This window comes from Sorex araneus, chromosome 4, assembly GCF_027595985.1.
Source record: "Sorex araneus isolate mSorAra2 chromosome 4, mSorAra2.pri, whole genome shotgun sequence".
Classification (NCBI taxonomy): Eukaryota; Metazoa; Chordata; class Mammalia; order Eulipotyphla; family Soricidae; genus Sorex; species Sorex araneus.
This window is the reverse complement of record NC_073305.1, coordinates 204307527-204335049: the sequence shown is the minus strand read 5'-3', so window position 1 is coordinate 204335049 and position 27523 is coordinate 204307527. Positions and strand designations below refer to the sequence as shown.

General features: G+C 43.3%; 1 protein-coding gene across 1 annotated transcript; it reads left to right on the top strand.

The window, feature by feature from the left end:
* The first annotated feature begins 4823 nt into the window (after positions 1-4823).
* Positions 4824-6719, top strand: AHSP (alpha hemoglobin stabilizing protein). Its single transcript, XM_004615969.2, has 4 exons — positions 4824-5050; positions 5576-5646; positions 5825-5896; positions 6359-6719. Exons 3-4 carry the CDS (start codon positions 5825-5827, stop codon positions 6560-6562), a joined length of 276 nt encoding a protein of 91 aa, XP_004616026.1. The 5' UTR covers positions 4824-5050; positions 5576-5646; the 3' UTR covers positions 6563-6719.
* The last annotated feature ends 20804 nt before the right edge of the window (positions 6720-27523 follow it).

The window sequence follows — 27523 nt, the reverse complement described above, 5'->3', positions numbered from 1 at the left end:
TGACGTCACCGTTTCTGGCGCGGCGACGGCGGCCGCGGAGGGACAAGCTTCCTAGGAACGGATCGCGGGGCCCCGGTGGCATCAGGCCAGCATTAGACTGTTCTTTTCTTTTCTTTTCTTTTCTTTTCTTTTCTTTTCTTTTCTTTTCTTTTCTTTTCTTTTCTTTTCTTTTCTTTTCTTTTCTTTTCTTTCCTCTTCTTTTCTCTCCCCTCCCCTCCCCTCCCCTCCCCTCCCCTCCCCTCCCCTCTCCTCTCCTCTCCTCTCCTATTCCTGTCACTCCTAGGGATGCACAGGGGTTACTCCTGGCTCTGCATTCAGGAATCACTCCTGGCAGTGCAAAGTCACAATATGGGATACCAGGGATTGATGCCTACTTGGTCCTGTGCAAAGCATGTTTCCTACCCCTTTACTATTTCTCTAGCCCCAGAAACTAAAAAAATATTTTCCAAAGTGGTTCTACTATATCATACTCATCCTAGCAATATATAAGAATTCCAGCTCTCTGCCATATGACCCAGCAAATCGACATTTTGGTATCTACTCCCAGGACTTAAAAACATTGATTCAAAAGGACTTTCACACCATTATTCATTGCTGCACTTAGTAAAATAGCTAAGACAGGAAATTAACCTAGGTGTCCAATGACAGATTGATAAATTAGGAAGATGTGGAATATATACACAATGAAATACTCTGCAGCTGCAAGGAACAATGAAACCAAGCAATTTGCTGCAAGCTGGAATTAGAAGATACCATGTTGAGTGAAGTAAGCCAAAAGAAGAAAGGCCAACACAGATGGCTCACTTATCTGTGGTCTATAGAGTAACTGAATGACGAAGCATATAGTAGTAAAGGGGGGAATTCCTAGATCACCTTTGATACCCTCCCCCAAGTTTAGAGAAGAGGAAAGAGGAAATAAATCAAGGGGCAAAGGAAGAAGAAGAGAAAGGGATGTAATGGGCAAACAGAGGTTGGGCTTGTTATTTATACTGGTGGTGTGGGAGAGAGGTATTGCTATATATGCCAAACATACATATGTGAGATGTTAGAAAATATGGCAACAAGCCTGAGTCAAGTAATTATTATGGATGCCCAGGAGTAGATAGATTTCAGAGTCAGTCACTCCCAAATATTAGGAGCATAGCATTAATGGTCTTTCTGTGTTTAAGCAAAGAACATTGCTCTAAAGTAAAATATGAAAAGGCTACAGGGGAAGTAGAAAAGCAAGTAATTCACTATAAATACAAAGTCCAGAGTTACCACGTTTGACTTAGTAACTAATACAAAGGAAAGGTTAAAGATTAACTCAGGAGATTAGGGGTGCTTGTAAAAGCACTGTAGGCTTTTCTGGGGGGAGGAAAAGGGGAAATTCACTGATAAAGCCTAAAGTTTTTAGGATTAATATCCAATATATGTCTATAAATTCGGGCTGGAGCAATAGCACAGTGGGTAGGGAGCTTGCCTTGCATGAGGCCGACCCGAGTTCAATTCCTCTGTCCCTCTCGGAGAGCCTGGCAAGCTACCAAGAGTATCCCGCCCGCATGGCAGAGCCTGGAAAGCTACCCGTAGTGTATTCGATATGCCAAAAACAGTAACAAGTCTCACAATGGAGATGTTACTGGTGCCTGCTTGAGCAAATTGACAAGCAACAGGATGACAGTGACAGTGATACAGTGATATGTCTATAAACTATGTCTTGTTTTTTAATTTTTTTTTTGCTTTTTGGGTCACACACGGTGATGCAGAGGGGTTATTCCTGGCTCATGCACTCAGGAATTACTCCTGGTGGTGCTCAGGGGACCATATGGAATGCTGGGAATCAAACCCGGGTCAACCGCGTGCAAGGCAAACGCCCTACCCGCTGTGCTATTGCTCCAGCCCCAAACTATGTCTTGTTTTAAACATAAGTAAAATCTGTAGTTAATCTTGCATGATCTTAATTGACACTGTGAAATGCAGTTTTAGAGTAAAATATGTAATTTCCGTCTTTGAGTCATTCGTTGAATGGGTCCCACAACCCTTCCTAATCTGTGGGCCCATTGCAGTGAAATAAACTTCTGTCCTACCCCCATTCTGTGTCTCAGCTGTTTGTTGAGATATGATGGGCACAACATAAAATTGGCACAAATTTATTTCCATCTTGTGAAGATACACTTTTCGAATCTTTTGACCATTAAAAGTTGGGTTGGGCCTATTGCCTTGCATGCAGCTGACCCAGGTTTGATCTTTGCCGTCATATATGGTTCTCTGAGCCTGCCAGAACTGATTCCTGAGCACAGAGCCAGGAAAATCTTGGGCACCACTGAGTGTGGTGCCCCCTACCCAATTTTTTAATTGACTTGTCTTATTATTGAATTATAAAAGTCTGTTATAAATTGTTATACCTTTTCTTTGGCCAGGGACTGCAGCGATAGCACATCGGGTAGGGCATTTGCCTTCCTACGTCCTTCTTGGAGAGCCCGGCAAGCTACCGAGAGTATCCCGCCTGCCCGGCAGAGCCTGGCAAGCTACCTGTGGTGTATTCGATATTCCAAAAACAGTAACAACAAGTTTCACAGTGAAGATGTTACTGTTGCCCACTTAAGCAAATTGATGAACAATGGGATGATAGTGCAACAGTGCTACAGTGCTTTCTTTGGTGAGGGTCAGATTATCTTGTAACAACCAATTTCTACCCTACATAAATGAAAATATGTCTCCATAAATGTATACATATATACAGGGATTTTCTAGTATTTCCAATCATACTTGCCACTAAATACAATTTGAATGTCCTTCAGTGGACGAAACTAAGTGCCTCCTGTGAGTATGTACTCAGTAATGACAAGAAGCAACTTCCTTCTACTTGAAACAGCTTGGAAGATCCTGTAAAGCATAAAGCAGAGAGAGAGGAACCAGTCTCAAAAGGTTACATACTGACTTTTCCTTTATAAGACACGCTCAAAAACACTGGCCTGTATCAATGGCAAAAGATCAATTAAAGGGGTTGTCATGATAAATATTAGAAGCTGTATGTCAAGAGAATTATGAAACTGTAATGAAAATTAAGAAAATGTAATGGGGACTGGGAAACTGAAAATGATCCCCTAAGTTAAACAAGAGAAGGGAGGTAGAAGCATCCTTTTATGATCCTAATCAAAAAAGCCCACCAGGGGCTGGAGCGATAGCACAGGGGGTAGGGCGTTTGCCTTGCACATGGCCGACCGGGGTTCGATTCCCAGCATCTCATATGGTCCCCTGACCATCGCCAGGAGTAATTCCTGAGTGCAGAGCCAGGAGTAACACCTGTGCATCACCAGGTGTGATCCAAAAGGCAAAAAAAAAAAAAAAAAAAGCCGACCAAATTGATGGAGTGACCGGGAGATGGTACCTGAAGGCTGCTCCAATATGGATGAGATATACTGACACTGACTGCTTTTCTTTGGACACCTGAAAGTTGTACCATGTGGGAACGATTCTCTGATTGTTTTTCTTTTACTTATTCCCTCTGTATCCTTTGTTTCACTGATAAGAATGTACGTGTATTGTAGCCCACCTTTAGGGGATAAAAGAGAAACCCTCTCAGCGAATGAGGTTTCAAGCCTCTTCTCTTTCTCTTCTGACTTGGGAGCCTCTAATAAACTGATAGTGAGCCTCTAATAAATTCACTATCCTGTCCCGAGCTGTGTCTCTCTCTGTTCACTTGCGGCTCACGTCAGCACAATAGGATAGAGCCAGAAAAGTTTAGGGGTGATGGAAATTTTCTATAGTCATAATGTTCTAGGAATCTGTGTGTGAAAAATTGTAATGGAAAGTTGTACAAATTTGTACACCAAAAGAAGTCTATTTTGTTGTACATTAAGAAAATGCTAGGGGCTGGAGAGATAGCACAGCGGGTAGGGCGTTTGCCTTGCACGAGGCCGACCCGGGTTCGATTCCCAGCATCCCATATGGTCCCCTGAGCATCGCCAAGGGTAATTTCTGAGTGCAGAGCCAGGAGTGGCCCCTGTGCATTGCCAGGTGTGACCCAAAAAGCCAAAAAAAAAAATGCTATAAACCAACAAAACCCCCAACTCATTAAACCTCTGAGTGTAAAGTGAAACTGATTTTATTTTTGTTTGGTTGGTCTTTTGTTTATTCTTTTGCTCTTTGGGCCACACTCAGCAGTGCTCAGGGCTTACCTCTGGCTCTGAGCTTAGGGACTCCTGCCAGACGTGATGTGGGAATCTAACCTGAAAGGGCCCTGCCTGCTTTACTTATCTCTGCAGCCCCAAAGGCTGGTTTTTGAATTGAGATATGTATGGCAGGAAATACTTTATTAGTGCCAGCTACTTTGTACAGGGAAGCCGCGAAAGTGATAAACCTTTTCAGTGTGTATGTTTGTATTGCTTCACTTACTTAACTTAGTAGGTAGTAATTTAAAAAATTTTTAAATATCTACTAAAAATAGAAAACAGGAAGTGACTTTTAAAAGAAGAAAAGCGTATGTGTTTCTTCTTTGTTGACAACCTGATAGTGTGGGGGAGAATGAAACAAATGAGTTCTCGTTATTGTGGAACACAGACTCATTGGCAGGCTCATTAACCCCTGCCTAAGAATATTTTGCTTACTTATGTATATTTATTTATTTAATTCCTGGATGTGCTTGGGGGGTTGGCTAATGGGATGCTGGATTGAACTGGGGCTGACAGAGTGCAAGACAAATGCCCTGCCTGCTGTACCATTGCTTGGGGCGGGGGTTGGCCCTAAGAATATTTTAAGTAAGAATAAATACTCTATTATGTCAGTATAGTGCCTGACACAAATGATAAATGTCATATAAACTGTTCTTGATATTGTTACAGGCAAATAAATGTTTTGGGAAATAATAAAACTAAGAAGAAATTGCCCTAACCTTGAAGCAGCCCAAAGGCACCTCCTTGGATATTCACCACATCCCCTTGAAATGCAAACATGGAGATGGGTCTTTGGAGATGGAGAAACTGAGAAGGATGGATCCTTTGGGAGAAGGAAAAGCTACAGAGGATCTAAGATTGAGATAAGAATATGAAAGGACTATCTGGCGGCCAAGGTATTTTTTTCCCTGTGTCAATACCCAGGAAACTTTATGTATGCAGAGAATTCCAGGTGAAGACAATTTGGAGAAATTGCATATAGTCTTCCCAAAAGCCATTCTCTGCGTTTTCGCACTCAAGAACCCCATGTTTTAACAGTCCTAACCCACACCAGGCATTTCCTTGGGTGCTTAGAGCACTGTTTGTTTGAGTCTATCCTCTTTCCTTCTTTGCCAAGTGACCTACAGCAACATCATCTATGAATTGGGAAGATAATTGTCAACACGTTATTATGATTATTTAAAAGTGTCTTTCCCATAACAGGGGCTCAGTTTATACTGGGAAATAACTAGGGGGCAATGTTCCTGGTTTGGCTTTCAGGATCTCCCTGTTTTTCTGTTTTTCTTGCTCTTGTTATCTTTTTCACTTCAGAAAGCCTCGCCCTTCTTTCCCTCCCTTCCGTGGCCTATCACCCTCCCTCAAGCCCCAAAAGCAGGGCGTTTCTCTCTTAAGCTGACACTTGACTCCTTGTCTATATCTAGCTTGGGACAGAGTGGCATACATATTCTGACAGCCTTCGAGTGAGGAGTTCATAGCACTGTTGGACTCAAAGGTAAGCCATCCTGGGAAAAATAAGCCCTCAGAAGAAGGCAGCATTTGAAAGCTGGGGAGGGGAGGCTGCCCTATTAGACACTGGGGTTCTTTCACAGGGATGAGGAGGAATTGAAAAGAAACCTCCAGGGAAAAGGGGAAAGTAGACTTTAATTCTATCTCTTTCTCTCGCCGGGCAGATGACTCTTCAGGACAATAAGGATCTTATTTCCAAAGGAATAAAGGAATTTAATATTCTGCTGGATCAGCAGGTAAGCCTTGGCACTCTGTTTCAATGCATGGTCCTGAAGTTAATCGCACTGTAGCACTCTCATCCTGTTCATCGATTTGCTCCAGCGGGCACCAGTAACGTCTCCATTGTGAGACTTCTTACTCTTTTTGGCATATGGAACATGCCATTGGTAGCTTGCCAGGCTCTGCTGGATGGGCAGGATACTCTCAGTAGCTTGCCGGGCTCTCCGAGAGGGGCGGAGGAATCGAACCCGGGTTGGCCGAGTCCAAGGCAAATGCCCTACCCACTGTGCTATCGCTCCAGTCCTCCTGAAGTTAATAGGGAATGATTTGGAGCTAGGAGGTTAATGGTGGAGCCCATGGGTGGGGTGGGGGGAGGGGAGGAAGGAGACCAGAGAATACAAATCAGGTAGAGGCCATGAGTGTGTGTTATTCTTAAATCACATTGACTGCTCCCTCCCCCTTCCCACTCCTGCCCCCAGGTGTTTCCTGACCCTCCAATCCCTGAAGAAGCCATGGCGACCATAGTGGATGACTGGGTCAACTTATACATTAACTACTACAAGCTGCAAATGACCGGGGAGCAGCAGGAGCAGGACCAGGCTCTGCAGGAACTTCGGCAAGAGCTGACCACTCTGTCCGCTCCTTTCGTGGACAAATACAAGGCCTTCCTGAAATCCTTATGAGCACCCAAGTCACTCAGCGCTTTCGTCTCACCCAGAGGTCCAGGCCTGTCTTGGAGCCTCTTTTATTTTTGTTCTTTAAGTTCTCAGGCTGTGCCCCTGCAAGGTGCACGAGATTCTGCCTTGATACTTCAATAAAGATCACTACCAGTTTTGTTGAGTCTTGGCTCTTATTCAGTGTGCTCATTTATGAGCTTGTTCTATTTCCTTCAAGCAGGTTCCAATTCATGATCTTAATAGGTTAATAGCTGTAAGTAGTTCCTGAGCTGTATTTTTAAAAAAGTTGGCTGAAGGAGGAATCAGGCAGGCAGAAGCTAAGGAGGAAACCTCTAGGGTGAAAAGGCAGGAAGGGTCTAATAAGGAGAGATACAGAAGTTTTTCAGAAATCCTGGTCTTGTGACATGATTGTCTAGAAAGGAGGTGTTGAAAGTCTCCCGGGCTTCCTCAACCTAGGTAAGTGGAACCAAAGCCCGCCTTCCTTCATTTCCTTTCCTTTTCTTTCTTTCTTTCTTTCTTTCTTTCTTTCTTTCTTTCTTTCTTTCTTTCTTTCTTTCTTTCTTTCTTTCTTTCTTTCTTTCTTTCTTTCTTTCTTTCTTTCTTTCTTTCTTTCTTTGTCTCTCTTCTTTCTCTTCTTTCTCTCCCTTCCTTCCTTCCTTCCTTCCTTCCTTCCTTCCTTCCTTCCTTCCTTCCTTCCTTCCTTCCTTCCTTCCTTCCTTCCTTCCTTCCTTCCTTCCTTCCTTCCTTCCTTCCTCTCCCTCTTTTTTCCTTTGTGGTTTTGGGTCACACTTGGTGAGCAGGGATCACTCCTGGCTGTGTTCAGGGATCACTCTTCATGGTGCCAGGGATCAAGCTGGGGTTGGGAGACAATATTTGATGCCAGGAATCGAAGTGGGGTTAGCCCATAAAAGACGAGTGTCTTACCCCCTTCCTATATCTTTGACCCTTACCTCTATTTTCTATCTCCAAGTTTGAGATTCTGTGCTCAGGTATTACTTCTGGTGGACTCAGGGGGACCATATAGGGCTTTGGGGATTGAACCTGGGCCAGCTGCACTGTAGCACTGTTTCACTGTCATCCCATTGTTCATCTATTTGCTCAAGCGGGCACCAGTAACGTCTCCATTGTGAGACTTGTTGTTACTGTTTTTGGCATATCGAATATAATACGCCACGGGGAGCTTGCCAGGCTCTGTCGTGAGGGCGAGATACTCTTGGTAGCTTGCTGGGCTCTCCAAGAGGGACAGAGGAGTCGAACCTGGGTCAGCTGTGTGCAAGGCAAATGCCCTACCTGCTGTGTTATCACTCCAGTCTGGGGCCAGTTTCATACAAGGTAAATGTCCTGCCTTCTGTACTATCGCTCTGGCTCGTCCACTCCATGGTAAGGAGTCCCCAGTGATCCTGACCCTGAATGGGACATTGTCTCCCCTTCTTAGTCTCACACTAAACCTGATTCTGGACTTGATCCTGGACCTCATCGGATGCTAGTTTCTTCCTTAACTCTGATCCTTAACCATAATGTTTAAAATTTAATTAAAATTATTTGGGGAACCACACCTGGCTGTGTTCCTGGCTTACTCCTGGCTCTGGGCACAGGGATTACTCCTGGTGGGCTCAGAGGACTGTATGGGATGCCAGGGATTGAACCCAGGTCTGCTGTGTGCAAAGCAAACACCCTACCCGCTGTATCACTCTGGCCCCTTAACCAGAATCTCATACTAACTTTTCCCTAAAATTAACTGTGACCTTCTCTGTGACATAACTATTGTTTTGATTCACTCTCACCATTTCCCTGGTATTGACAGTGACCATGACCTTTGCCATCATTTTCATACTTTCCCTGTCCCTGGTATTTACACAGACTCTGGTTTCAATGTTTTTTATTGCCCTTCCCTTTGTTTTGTTGAGTTTGTCGCTGTTGCAGTGCCCTGGGTTCCATACTTGCCTGGCCGTGGCGCTTGCACGTTTTTAGCTCTTATCACGGGGGCAGGGGGCATCTCGCACACACTCAGTGTAAAGTCCTTGAAGGTTGGCACTCCTATTGCAGTGATGCTGGCACATGCCCGTTAGTTCTTGCACTCCTGGTTCAGGCACACAATATGGTTGTGGCTCTTAGAGAGAAGGCAGCTGTGGTGCGCACATGTGTGCTTGCCAGAGGTGGCACTTCCTGGCCTTGACACGAATTTTTTCAATTGCGCTACTGTCCAGTGGTCCTGCCCCTTCTTCAAGGTGCTTGCACACACTATAGTGCAGCCAAAATTGCTCTAGGGGGCAGGAATCACAGGCAGCAGGAACCACCATGCTCAAAAAACAAAACTTTCAGGATTCCATTTGGAACATGTGTGGCACTGGGTGTTTGAAATTGTGACTATGTGCTTGCAAGGTAGGCACGCTAAGCCCCTGCATTATTCCTCTGGGACCTTATGGTTAGACTTATTTATATATTTTTTATTTTATGTTTTTGGAGGCCATACCTATACGTGCTCAGGGCTTTCTCCTGGCTCTGTGCTCAGTGATAATTCCTGGTAGCGGTGAGGGACCGCATGGGGTACCAGGGGTTGAACCTGGGGCAGTTGTGTTCAAGGAAAGGTTCTTACCTGCTGTATCTCTTTTGACCTATGTCTTTTGACCTATGTATCTCTTTTGACCTATGTATCTCTTTTGACCTATGAGAACTTCTGATTTGATTTTATTTTGGGGGGCCGGGGGCACACCCAGTGATGCTAATGGATCTTCCTGGCTCTGTGCTCAAGGACTTCTGGCAGGACTCGAGGACCATCTCAGGTGCCAAGGATTAAACCTGGGTAGGCCACATGCAAAGCAAACGCCCTGCACACTGTACTATTTCTCTTGCCCGTCATTTTAAACCTGATTTATCCACAACCTGATCCTGACTGTTACAAAAATGTGATATTCATACTAATAACTAATAACTTGTATGTGATTGGGGCTGGAGTGATAGCATAGCGGGTAGGGCATTTGCCTTGCACTCGGCCAACCCGGGTTTGATTCCCAGCATCCCATATGGTCCCCCGAGCACCGCCAGGAGTAATTCCTGAGTGCAGAGCCAGGAGTAACCCCTATGTGACCAAAATAAAAAAAAAAAACTTGTATGTGATCTTGACCCTAAATGAAGATTGCTTCATTCAGACTCTTTTTTTTCCCATTAAATCTTTTTTAAAAAATTTTTATTATTTTTTTAATTGAATCACCATGTGGAAAATTACAATGCTTTCAGGCTTAAGTCTCAGTTATACAATGCTGAAACAACCATCCCTTCACCAGTGCCCATATTCCACCACCAAAAAAATTAAAAAACAGTATACCTCCCATCTCTCCCTCCAACCCTCCCCCCTGCCCCTCCCCCCCCCGGCCTGGGTAACTGATAAATTTCACTTTACTTTCTCTTGACTTTGGTTACATTCAACATTTCAACAAAAAACTCACTATTATTGTTAGGAGTTCCCCATTAGAGTCAGACCTGTGGTGAAGAGATATGAGGTCTTAGATTTCTGTATTTTAGCAACTAAGTCCAGGGAAATTTCTTCCAGAAATTGGATCATTGCAAGCCTGTATCTCTCATCAGTGGTCCTCATAATATGGCGGTTGCCACGCCCTCCCCCCACCCCCACAAGGAAAAGGAGAGAGAGAGAGAGAGAGAGAGAGAGAGAGAGAGAGAGAGAGAGAGAGAGAGAGAGAGAGAGAAAACTTTCTCCTCCTGAGCAGGCATGGGGCCTCGGCTTAGTTATCAGTCTGGAGACATTCTGCAAGGAGCTGCCGGTATCAAAAGTAGTTTAGATGGCCTCTGGAATCATGCTCGTGCAGCTGTGGTGGGGTCGCACACATGCGGCCCCTGGGATCACATCTCATTGGCCTCATTCAGACTCTTATGATTACACAATGACTTTGATGCCCTATATCCTTGAGACTGATCAAATCTTAAATTTAAACTGAATCGTCAGAACCAGAATTTCAACCTGATCTTGATATGAATATTCTCTCACCATGACCCAGCTTGGTACCTAATCTGGACACTGAATCTATGTAAAACCAACCCTGACGTCATTCTGAGCATGACTGAACATGTGCCTCAGACTCTTGGCCCTCACTCGACTCTGACATTGGCTCCCACTTGTGACCCCCCATAATGACTGTCAACCTGACCTTAAATATTATCTTTACTTTTTCAAGACATAAACAATTTGCTCTGGTCTGCTGCAGATGATTCAGCCACAGCACACATTTATTTCAGCAAATTGGGTGACTGGGGGCAGCGCTCTTTTGGCATTCCAAATCATTTTGGTTCAGACTTAGGAGGTTATCCAGGAATTTTTCCATTTCTTCTATATTATCTTGTTTTGTGGTATAAAGATTCTCAAAGTAATCTCCAATGATCCCTTGAGTTGCTGTGGTATTTGTGGTGATGTTCCCTCTCCCATTTCTGATTTGGTTTATTATCTCTCCCTCTCCCTCTCTCTCTCTCTGTCTTATTAGTGGGTTATGAATCTTATTCATTTTTTCAAAGATCCAGCTATTGTTTTCATTGATCTCTTGTATTTCTTTTGGATTCCAGTTAATTACTTTCTTCTATAAATTTTATTATTTCCTTCCTCCTGCCTACTTTGTGCTCTTTTTGGTCATTTTCCTGTTTCTTAAGTTGTGCAGTCAAGTTATTTATGTGTCCTTTTTCCCTTCCTGATGAATGTTTGCATAGATATAAACTTTCCTCTTAACACTACCTTTGCCATGTCCCACAAGTTCTGGTAGGTAGTTTCCTCATTCTTGTTTATTTCAAGGAGTCTTTTAATTTCTTCTTTGATTTCTTCTCTGACCCACTGGTTGTTCAGTAAAGAGCTACTTAATTTCCAGGTGTTTGAATTGTTTTTCCATTTCTTTCTGTGAGTAACTTCTATTTTCAGAGCATTGTGGTCTAAGAAGATAGTTGATATGATTTCTATACTCTTGACTTTGTGGAGGTATGTTTTGTGTCCCAGCATGTGGTCTATCTTGGAGAATGTCCCATATGCACTGAAGAAGAATGTGTATTTGGCATTTTGTTGATGAAAAGTCACATATATATATATATATATATATATATATATACACTATACACCTTTATTCCATTTCTTTCTTCAAAGCAAGTACTTCCTTACTGAGCTTTACTCTATTTGATCTACCAATATGTGACAGAGCATTGTTGAAGTGTCTTACTACTATTGTGTTGTTATTAATGTCATCAAGTCTATTTGCAGTTGTTTTAAGCATTTTGCTGGTCCCTCATTAGATGCATATATGCTTAGGAGATGAGAGCTTCCTGATGTACATATCCCTTGATTATTAATAAATGACCTTCCCTGTCTCTTGAGGGCTGGAATGATATTACAACGGGAAGAGCATTTTCCTTGCATGTGGCCAACCTGAGTTCCATTCCTTCATCCCTCTCGAGAGCCCCACAAGCTACTGAGAGTATCCCGCTCACACGGCAGAGCCTGGCAAGCTCCCCGGGGTGCATTCAATATGCCAAAAACAGTAGCAACAAGTCTCACAATGGAGACGTTACTAAAAATGGCCCCCTATAGGTGCCCGCTCGAGCAAATCGATGAACAACGAGGGACTGAGACAGATGACAGTACTACAATGCTACAAAGCTATCTACAGATCTGTGATTTTTGTCATTCTGATTAGAATGCATTTGGGAGTATTTTTATTTGCATTTCTTTTAGCTGGTACTCTTCAGCTGGTACTCTTGGGTCAGCGTGCATGAACCCTTCAGCTTTGGGAACTTCTCAGCAACTGTTGTCTCCTCATCAGGGTCATCATCTTCCTGGTCTTCTGAAACACCAATGATTCTCATGCTTTCCTCTTGAATTCATTCCAGAGGGTTTTTGTCAGCTACTTGTTTATGTTGAGGAGTTTTTTCATCTTCTACTGTTGCCTGGAGGTTTTCTGCACCTCACTGATTTTGTCCTTAGCAGCTGTAACTCTACTGCTGAGACCATCCACTGAGTTTTTCATTTTACCTACCAAGTTTTTCTAGCAGCACTCAGGTTCTTGTCCAGAGTGATCATTTCCAACTATCTTTGTCATAGTGGTCCCTTTTCTGTCTTAACTGCCTTCATTCACACACTTGTTGCAAGCTTCCAGCCACAGACCAGTCCTTCTGACACTTGCTTATACTGTCCTCAGGTATTAGTCTCATACTATTCTTTTTATATCCCACAAATGAGTACAATCATTATCTACCTGTCCCTTTCCTTCTGGCTTATTGCACTCAGCATGATACTCTTCATGTCCATCCATTTAAGAGCAAATTTCATGACTTCATTTTCCCTTGTGACTGCATTGTGTTCTGTTGTGTAGATGTACCAAAGTTTTTAAAATTCAATCATGTGTTCTTGGGCATGTGGATTGTTTCCAGATTCTGGCTATTGTGAATAGTGCTCCAGTAAACAAAGATGAACAGATGGCTTTTCTGCTGTGTGTTGTTGGGCCCCTGGAATATATTCCCAGAAGATTTTGCATCCCTAGAGGATTCCCAGGAATGATATTGCTGGGTCATATGGAAGATCAGTTTCTAGTTTTTTGAAGAACGCCCATATTGTTGGATTTCTTTCCCCCTATTGTTTTATAAAAAGACTGGACCAGTCAGCATTCCCACTGACAATGAATGAGAGTCCCTTTCTCTTCATTTCTATGTCAGCACTAGTTGGTTGTTTTGTTTTGTTTTGTTTGTGTTTGTGTTTTTGTTTTTTAGCTTTTTGGGTCACACCTGGCAATGCACAGGGGTCAGTCCTGGTTCTATACTCAGGAATTACCCCTGGCGGTGCTCAGGGACCATATGGGATGCTGGGAATCGAACCTGGGTTGTCTGCATGCAAGGCAAATGCCCTACCTGCTGTGCTATCTCTCCAGCCCCATGTTCTTGTTCTTTTTGATTGTGCCAGTCTCAGTAGTGTAACATGATATCTCATTGCTGTTTTGATTTGCATCTCCCTGATGATTAGTGATGTACAGTATTTTTTCATGTGTCTTTTGGCCATTTGTATTTCTTCTTTGAGAAATCTTCTGTTCATTTCTTCTCCCCATTTTTTGATGGGTTGGAGGTCTTTTTCTTGTAAAATTCTACCAGGGCCTTATAGATCTTTAATATTAACCCCTTATCAGATAGGTTTTGGGTAAATAATTTTTTTCTATTCTGTAGCTGTGTTTGTATCTTTGCCACTGTTTTTTGAGGTGGAGAAGTTTCTTAGTTTAATGTAGTCCCATTTGTTTATCTTCGCTTCCACTTGCTTGGTCAGTGGTGTTTTATCTTTGAAGATAAACCTTTGAAGATAAGCCTTTAGCTTCAATATCGTGGAGGGTTCTGCCTGCGTTTTCCATGTACCTTATGAATTCAGGTGTGATATTGAGATATTTAATCCATTTTGATCAACTTTTGGGCCTGGCATTAGAAAGAGGTCTGAGTTCACTTTTTGCATGTCACTGTCCAATTTTCCCAGCACCACTGTTGAAGAGACTTTCCTTGTTCCACTTCATATTTCTTTCTCCTTTATCAAATATTAAGTGATCATATACCTTAGGGTCTGTATCAGGATATTCAACTCTATTCTGTTGGTCTGCAGGTCTGTTTTAATTCCAATACCACGCAGATTTAATTACTACCACTTCATAGTACAGTTTGAAATTGGGGAAGATGATATCTCTCATCTTCTTTTCCCCAAGGATATTCTTTAGCTATTTGTGGGAAGTTATTGTTCTATAGGGCTGGAGCGATAGCACAGCAGGTAGGGCGTTTGCCTTGCACACAGCCGATCCAGGTTTGATTCCTCCATCCCTCTTGGAGAGCCGGGCAAGCTACCGAGAGTATCCCACCTGCACAGCAGAGCCTGGAAAGCTACCATGGCATATTCAATATGCCAAAAACAGTAACAAGTCTCACAGTGGAGACATTACTGGTGCCCACTCAAGCGAATCGATAAACAATGGGACAACAGTGCTACAGTGCTATTGTTCTATATGAATTTCAGGAATGTTTAATCTATCTATTCTGAGGTGGTGACACGATGCTCTTTAGGATCCTCACTGGGTCCTCATCATCTTTATATGCAGACCCAACATGAATTCATTTTTTGTTTGCTTCTGGTCCACCCTTAGTGGTGCCAGCTGCTCTCAGTAGGCCTCAGGGGTAGAGAACCAAGGATCAAACCTGGCCCTCCTGCATGCAAAGCTGGAATTCAGCCCATTTTGAGTTGCTCAAATGTTATTTGAGTAATTTCAGTATATCCATGCCCCCATCATGAACTAATTAAACAGAGAATTACATGGATTTTCCCATTCCTTTCTCCACAATGCCTGTTTATCCTTGGTTATAGACCATTCCATGATGGACCCATTCAGGTCCAAACACAAGGAAACAAACAGCACAGAATTCTCATCATCCTGCTCTCTGACATGGTGATAACATAAATAAACTGTTTATTTTATTTATTTATTTAGTTAGTTAGTTAGTTGCTTTTTGGTCACATCCAGCGATGCTCAAGGGTTATTTCTGGCTCTGAACTCAGGAATCACTCCTGGCAGTGCTCAGGGGACCATATGGGATGCTGGGGATCGAACCCGGGTCAGCCGCGTGCAAGGCAAATGCGTTCCCCGCTGTGCTATCACTCCAGCACCAAGAAACTGTTTCTTAAAGCTGTTTATGCAGTTGTGAAAACCACTTCCAATGGTCTCTAGGGTTACACAGGTTCCCTGATTCCCACTCTAACTCTCAGACCTAAAAAAAAATATTGGAGAATCCACATCTGGCTGGGTGTTGGTCCATAATTGAAGACCAGACCACTAAGATAATTGTGCCCCAAGAAAACTTCCATGAGTTGGCCCATCTTCAGTGCAGCAGCAATGATGTTTTCTCTATCCCAGTTGGAGTGCGAAGAGATCCCACTGCAAGGAAGCAAGGAGAAAACTCCATAGGAAAGAAAGAGCAGGGTTTGCAGAAGAACTTGAATATGGTCTTGCAGATTTGTTAAGAAGCAAATGTATTTTGGGCTTGAGTGCTGGAACAGCCTTGCGTGTAGCTGACCTTAGTTCAATTCTTGATATCTCATATGGTCCCCTGAGCACCACCAGGAATGACCCCTGAGCATGAAGCCAGGAGAAAGCCCTGAGCACTGCCTTGGTGACCCAAAATCCACCCCACTGAAAACGCAAATATATATTGAAAATAAGATGGCATCATTTGTAGGGTAGTCTCTTATTAAGAGGCTTCTTTTTCCTTAGGGAAGAGGTCTAGGTTTTGTCTACCTCAGTCCATTTCTGGAACTCAGGATAGCAGAGCCTTTTTTAGGACAAGTAGAGAGAAGGTCACAGCTATGCTCAAGGCCACGCTCCACACACTTGGACGAGCCTCAAGCATGAAGGGACCGGCAGAGGAACCCAGGTGTGTGGGACCCAGGGCTGAGATCTCCAAGCTACTCGGATTGGTACTTGGCCTTCTCCAGCCAGACCCCCCATTTTCCAGTAGCTTGGCAGCCACACCCACAAACTGCCCCCAGCACCGTGTAATCTCACCAATGGCCAACATCCAGAGACTATAAAACCAAGCTCCTGGGAGCGCGGCCACAAAGCGACATGTAATAACCTTGTTCTCCCTCTTAGAGAACCTGACAAGCTACCAAGAGTTTATTGCCTTCATGGGAGAGTCTTGCAAGTTTCCCATGGTGTATTCATATCCCAAAATACAGTAAAAGATATATGCATACCTCTCAAAGCCCGGCAAGCTACCAAGAGTATCCTGCCCGCACGGCAGAGCCTGGAAACCTACCCGAGGCGTATTCAATATGCCAAAAACAGCAACAATAGGTCTCATTCCCCTGATCCTGAAAGAGACTCCAATCGTTGGGAAAGACGAGTAAGGAGAGGCTGCTAAAATCTCAGGGTTGAGTGTAATAGAGATGTTACTGGTGCCCACTCGAATAAATCGATGAACAACGGGATGACAGTGACAGTGACAGAGAGAATGCAGCATACCTTATTAGGTTGAATTTCAGGTCAATAATGAATGGAATAATTGTTTTTATTGTAAGTGGGACATATTTATCTAAAACACGTGGTGCCCTAATATCAATCAAAAAAACTTTTGAGATCATTGAAAAGTCACATTTATTCTATAAAATAAAAAAAAGAGGTCAAATACCATTCAAAACCTGTCTTTAAAGAAACAGAGCCACCTAACCATGACAATTTGGGTCACACAAAAAGGAGAAATTATAACTTTCACACTTTTTTTGGGCAGCAACTGATTTTCAGAAGAATTAAATATGTAACAATCGTTTCAAAGAAAGGAACAAGCTGAAACTCTCTTAGATATCTCTATGCCTCTTGGTTTTCTTTAACCTTCAAAACAGCAGAGGAGTCTGCTACAAGTTATGTTAGTAGAAAATCTACAGAAAATCACACCATCATGTGGAAACCTCCTACTTTTCATTACAGTCTCTGATCTGTTTGTCTTGAAACCCATCTTGTGTGTCTTTCAAGGAGACACAATTGAATTTTTCAAGTCCCTCCTTCAACATGTATAAATACCCCCTGAACAAAGGAAAAGGGAGGTATATTTGAGCACTATTCCTGCCTTCACTGATGTATTAGTGGTTTGATATTTGATTCACGGGGTATTGGAATCTATTTGACTTCCAATGGCAACCATAAAAAAACAAACAAAAATCCAAACTCCTATTGGTACTCGAGGAGACTCTCTAGGGCCTACTGAAGATAATAATCTAGGTAAAGCTGTTGGATTACAGTTCTAAGCATTTTAAGAAGTAACATTGGTTTGTGTCCCCCACCCCTAGCTTAGATTTATTGAGTTACACTCAGCACAGTGCTCCCTGGGCACACCACATTCCATCAGGCACTCCCAGTCCTGTGTTTATCTTTAATCTCCACTTTGTGCTATTCTCCCCCTATCTGTTAATCACAAGTACCCCCAAGTGAGAGACTGTAACCTGTAAAGTCAAATCTTCTGAGGGTTCTGGATTTTGTTTTTTGTTTTGTTTTGTTTTGTTTTTTTGGTTTTGTTTTTGGATCACACCTGGTGATGCTCAGGGGTTACTCCTGACTCTGCATTCAGGAATTACTCCTGGCACTGCTTGGGGGACCATATGGGATGCTGGGGATCAAACCCAGGTCAGCCACGTGCAAGGCAAATGCCCTCCCCACTGTACTATCACTCCAGCCCCGGGCTCTGAATTTTGTACATATTAGTGAAAGAAAGATTGCTTTTTCTCTTCCCTGTATGTCCTTTGCATACTTTATTTTAGAGCAATGTCCTTTTTTAAATAGACACAGGGAAGACAGTTAATGCTATGCTTTTGTAACATGGGAGTTAATTGACTCTGAATAATATTTACTGCTGGGCATCTGTCATACTTACTTGATTTAAACCTCAATTGCCGTTAGTTCCTAACACCCCAAAAGGGAGGTCCCACTGAGGGACGTGGATGGACCCAGGGCAAGCCATAAGCTAGCCTGGCTTTGAGAAGGGACAGGCTAAGCACCATAAGTATAATAAAGGACTGGAGCAATAGCACAGCGGGTAGGTTGTTTGCCTTGCACATGACCTACCTGGGTTCAGTTCCCAGCATCCTATATGCTCCCTTGAGCACTGCTAAGAGTAATTCCTGTAATTCCTGAGTGCAGAGCCAGGAGCAACCCCTGAGTATCACCAGATGTGACCCAAAAAGCAAAAAAAAAACCAAAAAAACTGCATAATAAGTAAGAGCACAGTCATAGAACAAGCTCTGACATGACCCAAAAAGAAGTAACTGAATAAGGACTCTGTTGGGCTTAGGAAAAACTAACCTGGTCTGAGGACTGTAGTCTGGGATATATAGCAAGATGCCCCCAGGAAGAGCCACCCTTTAAGCTTAATACATCTTACTGTGTTCATACAAAATGACTAGAAATATTAAGAAGTAAACTTAAGGGGCTGGAGCAATAGTACAGCGGGTAGGGCGTTTGCCTTGCATGCGGCCGACCCGGGTTCGTTTCCCAGCATCCCATAGAGTCCTCTGAGCACTGCCAGGGGTGATTCCTGAGTGCAGAGCCAGGAGTAACCCCTGTGCATTGCCAGATGTGACCCAAAAAAAAAAAAAAAGAAGTAAACTTAAGATGACCATTTAAATGGATATGGACTAAGAAAGGAGAAGTACACCCTTGGCCGTCCTTGAGTGGATCTCCTAGCTGGATGCGATCTTTGTCTTAGAAGAAGCTTCCCCAGAAGGAAGAGCTGTCATATGTTGATTGTGCTATCTGACCTCTGTGCAACTGCTACTCTCAGCCTTGGTGGTTGGGCTCTTAACTAAGCCTGTGAGACAGGAGTCGGGAGAGACCGGAATAAGAGACAGGGGCAGATTAGCAGGGGGGAAACTGGAACGGGGCATTTTGACCTGCATGGGTATGTCAATGTGATCCTTTGGAGCTGGATCCAATCCAAAGTGATGATCTCCTGCTGTGTCAGGTTCTCCTGAAGGCAATTTTTTAAAAAAACTAATGAAAATAAAGTCAAAGATAAGGTATCCAGTTGTGGCATTCCCCCTTTTATATATTTTAATAGCTGTGTCTTTAATGTCCTGTGAACTCTTCCAAGAAAGCCTTGGCCTTGAGGGTTATAAAGAATTCCAGTAATATGTTTGATTTGCCATTCAAAGCAAAAAGCACAGAAGGTCTTACTCGTATAAACTGAACCACTATCAGTTTTTTTTTGTTTGTTTGTTTTGTTTTTGCTTTTTGGGTCACATCCAGCGATGCTCAGGGGTTACTCCTGGCTTTGCACTCAGGAATTACTCCTGGCAGTGCTTGGGGGACCATATGGGATGCCGGGGATCGAACCCGGGTCGGCCGAGTGCAAGGCAAACGCCCTACCCGCTGTGCTATCGCTCCGGCCCCCACTATCAGTTTTAATAGTGAAAAGAATGCCCATGATGAAAAAGCACTGTAGAAGGAAGAAGCAAACTGCTTTAGCTTTTTCAGAGCTCATAGGAATAGCCCATATCACATGGGAATAAGCATCAACAGTCACATGAAGGTGAGGTTTCTTAGGAAAGGGTAAGGTATGAGTAACATTCATTTGTCAAAGTTCATTTGTTTGCAGGTCCCGTGTGTTGATGCCTGACAGATGGGGTATGGGGTGTACAATGGAGAGAGGCACAAATGGAGCATTCATGAACAACTTGCCTGGCTCTCCTTACTGGGATGTGATAACATGCATGAAAACAGCAAGCACTGGTGTGAAGAGCTCAGTGCTCCTCTTTAGGGAAAGTAAAAACAGGAACTGCCAAGAGATTAGCCATTTCATTTCCTTTTGCCATAGGTCGGGAGGTTTAAATGTGAGGATAAAATATAGGAGAAGAATGTGACTGCAAAAGTGACTGTAATTCTGATAACAATTTAGAAGCCATTGTTCCCAGGAAAGTTTCCAACAACGTAGACTGGATCTGGTGTTATAATCCCTTAATATTAGAAAGGAGAAAAAACAAAACCAAAGTGGTGAGCTCTATCTGCTGGGCTGAAGTATAATTAGTATTAACAAGGGTGGTGAGGCCCAGCTCAACTATCCCACCTGCCCCGGGACAGAGCCATCAATATGATAGACAGGGGCCCTGGGAATAGGGGAGATAAGACTAATGGGAGACACAACAAAAAATGCTTTCTTTCTTTCTTTCTTTCTTTCTTTCTTTCTTTCTTTCTTTCTTTCTTTCTTTCTTTCTTTCTTTCTTTCTTTCTTTCTTTCTTTCTTTCTTTCTTTCTCTCTCTCTCTCTTTCTTTCTTTCTTTCTTTCCTTCCTTCTTTCTTTTTCTCTCTCTCTCCCTTCCTTCCTTCTGTCCTTTTCTTTCTTTCCTTCCTTCTTTCCTTCTTTCTCTTCCTTCCTTCCTTCCTTCCTTCCTTCCTTCCTTCCTTCCTTCCTTCCTTCCTTCCTTCCTTCCTTCCTTCCTTCCTTCCTTCCTTCTTTTCTTTCTTTCCTTTCTTCTTTTCTTCTTTCTCTTCCTTCCTTCCTTCCTTCCTTCCTTCTTTTCTTTCTTCCCTCCCTCCCTCCCTCCCTCCCTCCCTCCCTCCCTCCCTCCCTCCCTCCCTCCCTCTCTCTCTCTCTCTCTCTCTCTTTCTTTCTTTCTTTCTTTCTTTCTTTCTTTCTTTCTTTCTTTCTTTCTTTCTTTCTTTCTTTCTTTCTTTCTTTCTTTCTTTCTTTCTTTCTTTCTTTCTTTCCTTCTCTCTCTCTTGTAAAGTCCCAGAGTTTACCAGTGGGAAGAAATTTCTCCAGCAAAATCAACAAGAATGGGGGCTGGAGCGATAGCACAGCGGGTAGGGTATTTGCCTTGCACTCGGCCAACCCAGATTTGACTCCCAGCATCCCATATGGTCCCCTGAGCACCGCCAGGAGTAATTCCTGAGTGCAAAGCCAGGGATAATCCCTGCGCATCGCCAGGTGTGACCCAAAAAGCCAAAACAAAAAACAAAACAAAATTAACAAGAATGTTTTAGAGGGCTGAAGTCTGTACAAAGAGTTAATTGGGGGTGGGAGGCACACTGTAATGTATTACAACACCTCTCCTAAGCATTCATAGGTTGACAGAATTTGAACTTTCTCAAAAGCCAACATGTAATCCAGCTACAAGCACGTAAACTGTAACTCTTCCATAAAGTCTGTGAAGGTCAGTTTCCAATTTACAGGTCAACAGTATGTCATCCATGTAATGTTTAACATAAGCTTCAGGAAAATCCTGAGAAACTGAAAGCAAAATGAAATCAATACAATATTAACACATCATAAGAGAATTTATCCATTCCTTGAGGGAATACTGTCCCTTGTTGGCTAGCAGCTTATTGGGGAACGATTATTAAGAGAGGGAACTGTAAAGGCAAAATGCTTACAATCATCAGGATGTATGGGATAGAATATAAACAATCTTCCAGATCAATAATTGTAAGTTTTCTGGGGGTGAAACATACAACTCAGCTTGTCACTGCTATAACAGATCTGTCCCCCACAAGTTCATGGGGATGAGAGTTATTAAAGGTGTCAGGGAGTCCCTACATTCCCTTGCACTGAAGTCTCCTAGGTCTCTGCATTACAGAGATCTGTAATTCATCCCAATAACCCCTTGCAAATTAAATGGCACTGTTTGACTTTTTGGGTCACACCCGGCACTGCACAGGGGTTACTCCTAGCTCTGCACTCAAGAATTACTCCTGGCTGTGCTCAGGGGACCATATACAATGCTGGGAATCGAACCCGGGTCGGCCGCAAGCAAGGCAAACGCCCTACCCACTGTGCTATCGCTCCAGCCCCTAAATGGCACTGTTTGAATGGACCAGTGTCTTGACCAATATTTCTGAGCTGTAATAGATACACTCACTCCAGACTCTAGAAGTTCTTTACATTTTTCCCACCAATTTTTTTTTTTTTTTGCTTTTTGGGTCACACCTGGCGATGCACAGGGGTTACTCCTGGCTCTGCACTCAGGAATTACTCCTGGCGGTGCTCAGGGGACCATATGGGATGCTGGGAATCGAACCTGGGTCGGCCGCAAGCAAGGCAAACACCCTACCTTCTGTGCTATCGCTCCAGCCCCCTCTCACCAATTTTCAAATCCAGAACAGAGGTAGTTGCCAGCATAAAGTAGGGCAGCAAAAGCAACTAAGAGATTCGTGCTTCAGAACCCACCTGTCCTGGTGCAAGTAGATTTTGCAGACATGGTGTAGGGGAGAAACAATAGTTAATGTGCTCTTTCTTTGAAAGTACAGACTGTAGGTACTTACGAAGCGAAGCTGCTTTGCTCCAAGATAAGTTCAGCCATGTTGTCAGGAATCAGACCTTTTACCCCGATCTTAATTGATAAGCAATAGCACAGTAGGTAGTGCGTTTGCCTTGCACGCAGCCCACCTGGGTTCGATTCCTCTGTCCCCCTCGGAGAACCCGGCAAGCTACAGAGAGTATCGCGCCCGCACAGCAGAGCCTGGCAAGCTCCCTGAGGCGTATTTGATATGCCAAAAACAGTAACAACAAGTATCACAATGGAGACTTTACTGGTGTCCACTCGAGCAAATCGATGAACAATGGGAGGACAGGATAGGACAGTGCTAATTGATAAGAGCATCGAGTGGGGGTGATTAATAATAGTTTCAGGGTAATGAATATCTAAAGTTGCACTGCCCGATGTAGCAGGTTGCAAGTTGGATGGGTTCAGTAATTTCATGTTCTGGAAAATTTCAGATCTTTTTGTATGAAAGCAGTGTACCAGTTCTATATATGTCTAGAAGGCTTAAGAATTTTTTAAAGTTATTTTTTATTGAATCACTGTGAGATGATTACAAAGTTTTCATGATTGAGTTTCAGTCAATGATCAAACATCCATCCCTCCACCAGTGCCCATTTTTCACCACCAATGTCCCCAGTATCCCTCCCTCCACCTCCACTCCATCCCCTGCCTCTGTGGCAGGCACTTTCCTTCTTACTCTCTCTCTACTTATGGGCGTCATGATTTGTAGTACAGATGCTGAGAGGCTACCCTATTTGTCTACTTCCAACACACATCTCCCATCTCGAGCGATCCCTCCAACCATCATTGACTTAGTGGTCCTAGAAAGTTTAAGAATTAAAGATTTTATAACAATTACAGTTTGCTTCACTACATGAATTAATCAGAACATACCTGTTTTAAAACATTGATCTCTAGGGGCTGGAGCAATAGCACAGCGGGTAGGGCGTTTGCCTTGCACGCGGCCGACCCGGGTTCGATTCCCAGCATCCCATATGGTCCCCCAAGCACCGCCAGGAGTAATTTCTGAGTGCATGAGCCAGAAGTAACCGCTGTGCATTGCCGAGTGTGACCCAAAAATAATAATTAAAAAAACACATTGATTTCTAGGGAACTGCAGAGACATTATAGGGTCAAAACATAAATTATTGTGAAACATTAATAATAGCATGCATTTTTTGGTACTGGTTAGACTAATTAATAATGCATTCTGAAAAAAATTGTTACAGTTATTTACCATTTCTTTTGGCAGTTCTATTAATAAAAATCATTGAAGTTTAAGTGGATCTTTGCAGCTGTGACCCAGTTTTAAACAATCACTTTTTTCTCTTTAGTCTGTTATTAGAAGCTAACTCCTTAGCAAGCAAACACTAAATTTTCTGAGACTGAATGCTCCTTCCAGAGGAATTATAAATGGAACTTTATTCTCTGAAGCTGTTCATTAGTGCAAGTACAAGTATACCTTTTCTAAATAACTCTAAAATTTTAGTCATAAAAGTTTCAGTGATCAAATATCCCTAGATGCATTAAGCTTGATTTATAACTTATGCTTGTCTTTCTTTTATTTTATTATTTTAATTTTTTATTGAATCACTGTGAGATACAGTTACAAAACTTTCATGTTTGAGTTTTGGTCATACAATGATCAAATACCCATCCCTTCACCAGTGCATATTTTCCACCACCAAAGTCCCCAGTATTCCCCCACATCCCAACCCTGACCTTGCCTGTGTGGCAGACAATTTCCATTATACTCTCTCTACTTTGATTACATTAAATAGTTCGACACCAGTCCCACCATTATTATTTGGAATTTTCCTGCCACCATTCAAACCTGCTGAAAAGGCGAAGCTAGACAATTTATTTTATATTGCTTGTTATGGGACTGGAGTGGTAGCACAGTGGGTAGGGCATTTGCCTTGCACTCGGTCAACCCGGGTTCGATTCCTCCACCCCTCTTGGAGAGCCAAGCAAGCTACCGAGAGTATCCCGCCCCGCCCGCAGGGCAGAGCCTTGCAAGCTACCTGTGGCGCATTCTATATGCCAAAAATAGCAACAAGTCTCACAATGGTGACGTTACTGGTGCCCGCTTGAGCAAATTGATGAACAATGGGACAACAATGCTACAGACAGTGCTATAGACAGTGCTTGTTATGAACAGCATATGATGTCGCGCGACTTCGAGAGTGGCCATGCACTTTTGGAATTCTAAAATTTTAATAATTAGGGTCTGGAGAGGTCTCTGCAGTGAGCTACTTGGTTCTGAGATGTTTTTGTGTGTCTCTGAATCATGGCCACTAAGGAGCTTAAATAGTAGCTGGAGGCAGTTCATGGGCGACATCTCAGGGTCCCAAGAGGCAGAGGGATGAGAAAGGCCGGCCCACCCCCCCATCCCGTGGGGCCTGGTGTTTGCCGTTACTGCTCCCACATACCTGGGCTTCTCCCTGGGTTCTGAAGGATGGCAGATGCCGGGGCTCCTAGGAGGCAGGCGGAGGGACGGCACCTGCTCCCGTCTGGAGTCGCCTGGACAAAGTGGCCTATTGCGAAGTCCGGAAGCATCTCTGCTATCTTTTTTTTTTTTTTTTTTTTTGCTTTTTGGGTCACACCTGGCGATGCACAGGGGTTACTCCTGGCTCTGCACTCAGGAATTACCCCTGGCACATGGTTGGCCCCATGCAAGGCAAACGCCCTACCCGCTGTGCTATCGCTCCAGCCCCACATTTGTCTTTCAGTCAGGTTAATCGAGTTCAAAAATAATTAGCTCGAATAACTTTTATATTATCTTTGTGTTCCTGGAGCAAGCAGACGCCATTGGGCTAGACGAGCACACGACAGGGCTTAATGAAGACATTACTGGCGCCCGCTCGAACAAATCGATGAACAACAGGATAAGTGATACAAGTAAAGTGATTATCTTCGCATTAGTCAAAAAAATCTGAATTTTGGGGCTGGAGAGATAGCACAGCGGGTAGGGCATTTGCCTTGCACACGGCCGACCAGGGTTCAAATCCCAGCATCCCATATGGTCCCCTGAGCACAGCCAGGGGTAATTCCTGAGTGCAGAGCCAGGAGTAATCCCTGTGCATCGCCAGGTGTGACCCAAAAAGCCAAAAAAATAATAATAATAAAAAAATCTGAATTTTGACTAAATCAATTTAGTGTTTCTATAGCTGGAAATAATTCTGTTCCCTTAACGTTGATAAGAAAGAGTTTCATATTAAATGTATAATCGTAGAAATCTATATCTTGAGCTAGATTATTGTTCTTTGAACCAGTTTCTAATTTTACCACAATTACTTCAAATCATAAGTTTTCCAAGCCAGGTTGTCTAACAATTCCATACAGGAATAAAACAAACACTTCTTCAGACAGAGTAAGAAGAAATCCTTGTATTTTACTAAAATTTTAGATATCAGCACAAGAAAATGTTTGAATTGCCAAAGTTTATGAAAACACAAAAAACATTCCTTTAATTTAGTTTTTATCTAATTTAATTAGATAATTCAGTCTAATTTCTCATCAATTTTAGCTGAGGGTTGTAAGGCAATGGACTGCAGTCTCTCACAGACCTCTTAGCTCACTGCTGTTTTTGGCTCCAGTTCACAATATCTCTTTGTATTCAACGCTCAGTTCAGAGGCTTTTCAGTTTATTCATGGCCCAGCACAATTTAAAAGCATCAAGATTTTTACAATTTTCACACACAGACAGACAAACTGAACATGACACAGTGGTGACCATCACAAATACACACATGCATACATGCTCAAGCAATCAATTTGTCATATGTATATGTATACACACACCATCATCATCATCATCATCAAATTCATCATCATCCCGTTGATCGTCAATTTTCTCAAGCAGTCTCAGTAATGTCTTTAATTGTCCTGGGCTTGAGATTTTAGAAGCCTCTCTCCACTCATTCCTCCCAACGGTGCCACATTGGAGGCTCTTTCAGGGTCAGGGGAATGAGACCCATCATTATTACTGGTTTTGACACATGAATACGCCACGGGGAGTTTGCCAGGCTCTCCCATGAGGGCAGGAAACTCTCAGTAGTTTGCCAAATTCTCCGAGAGGGCGAACTAGGCTATAAGATATCGCTTCCGGGAGCTTGGTTTTATAGTCTCTGGATGTTGGCCGTTGATGGGATTACACACACACACACACACACACACACACACACATTATTCCTCTGAAAACAACACTCAGGCAGCTAAGGTGGGTGGAGAAAGACAGAGGACATCTCCAGAGCAAATTGGGCTCTGTGAACGGATTGAGATTATCCAGTGTTCCTTCCACTCCCTCCACTCCCAGTTCATCTCTCAGGGGAGCAGGAAAAGAGCTCATTTGGTTATTAAGCCAGCAAGTCAAATTTTAGCCAATCATTGCACACCAAAGACAGTGAGACATGGATGTTTTCAGCTTTCCTAGTTCTAAATTGGAGAGTTAACGTTTTCTTTTCTTTCTTTCTTTCTTTTTTTTTCTTTTTGGGTCACACCCGGCGATACACAGGGGTTACTCCTGGCTCTGCACTCAGGAATCACCCCTGGCGGTGCTCAGTGGACCATATGGGATGCTGGGGATTCAAACCCGGTTCGGCCGGCCCGTGCAAGGCAAATGCCCTACCCGCTGTGCTATTCCTCCAGCCCCTGGAGAGTTAACATTTTCTTATCAAACTATGGGCTCACCACAGTCGGTCCTTCAAGCCTGAGAACAAGATGTAAAACCTGGCCACAGCCAAAGGTGGATGGAAGAGTGGATGCAGGGGCTGGCTAAGGGCACAGCTGCATTACCCAAGAGGTTTTTTTCTCCTGCTTTAAAGGCTTTAGAGGCTCCTGCCAGGAAGTGACTGAATCTGAATCTGAAATCATCAGTTTCAGATTTGTTGACGAGAAGGTGTCTACACAGCAGAGTCAATTCCTCAGGCTTTCAGCCAGTGGTGAGCTTTACTTTTCTTTCTCCCCATTAGAGTTTACAGAAGACTTAAGTGTGACTGAAAAGACTCTTTATCTGGCAAGAAGTGGGAGGAGGTGCAGCAACTTTTAAGTTTTCAGATGCAAAGATCTTTTGTTTCCTTTTGACCCTTTGTAGCACTGTAGCACTGTGGTCCCTTGTTCATAGATTTGCTCCAGGGAGTGGGCACCAGTAATGTCTT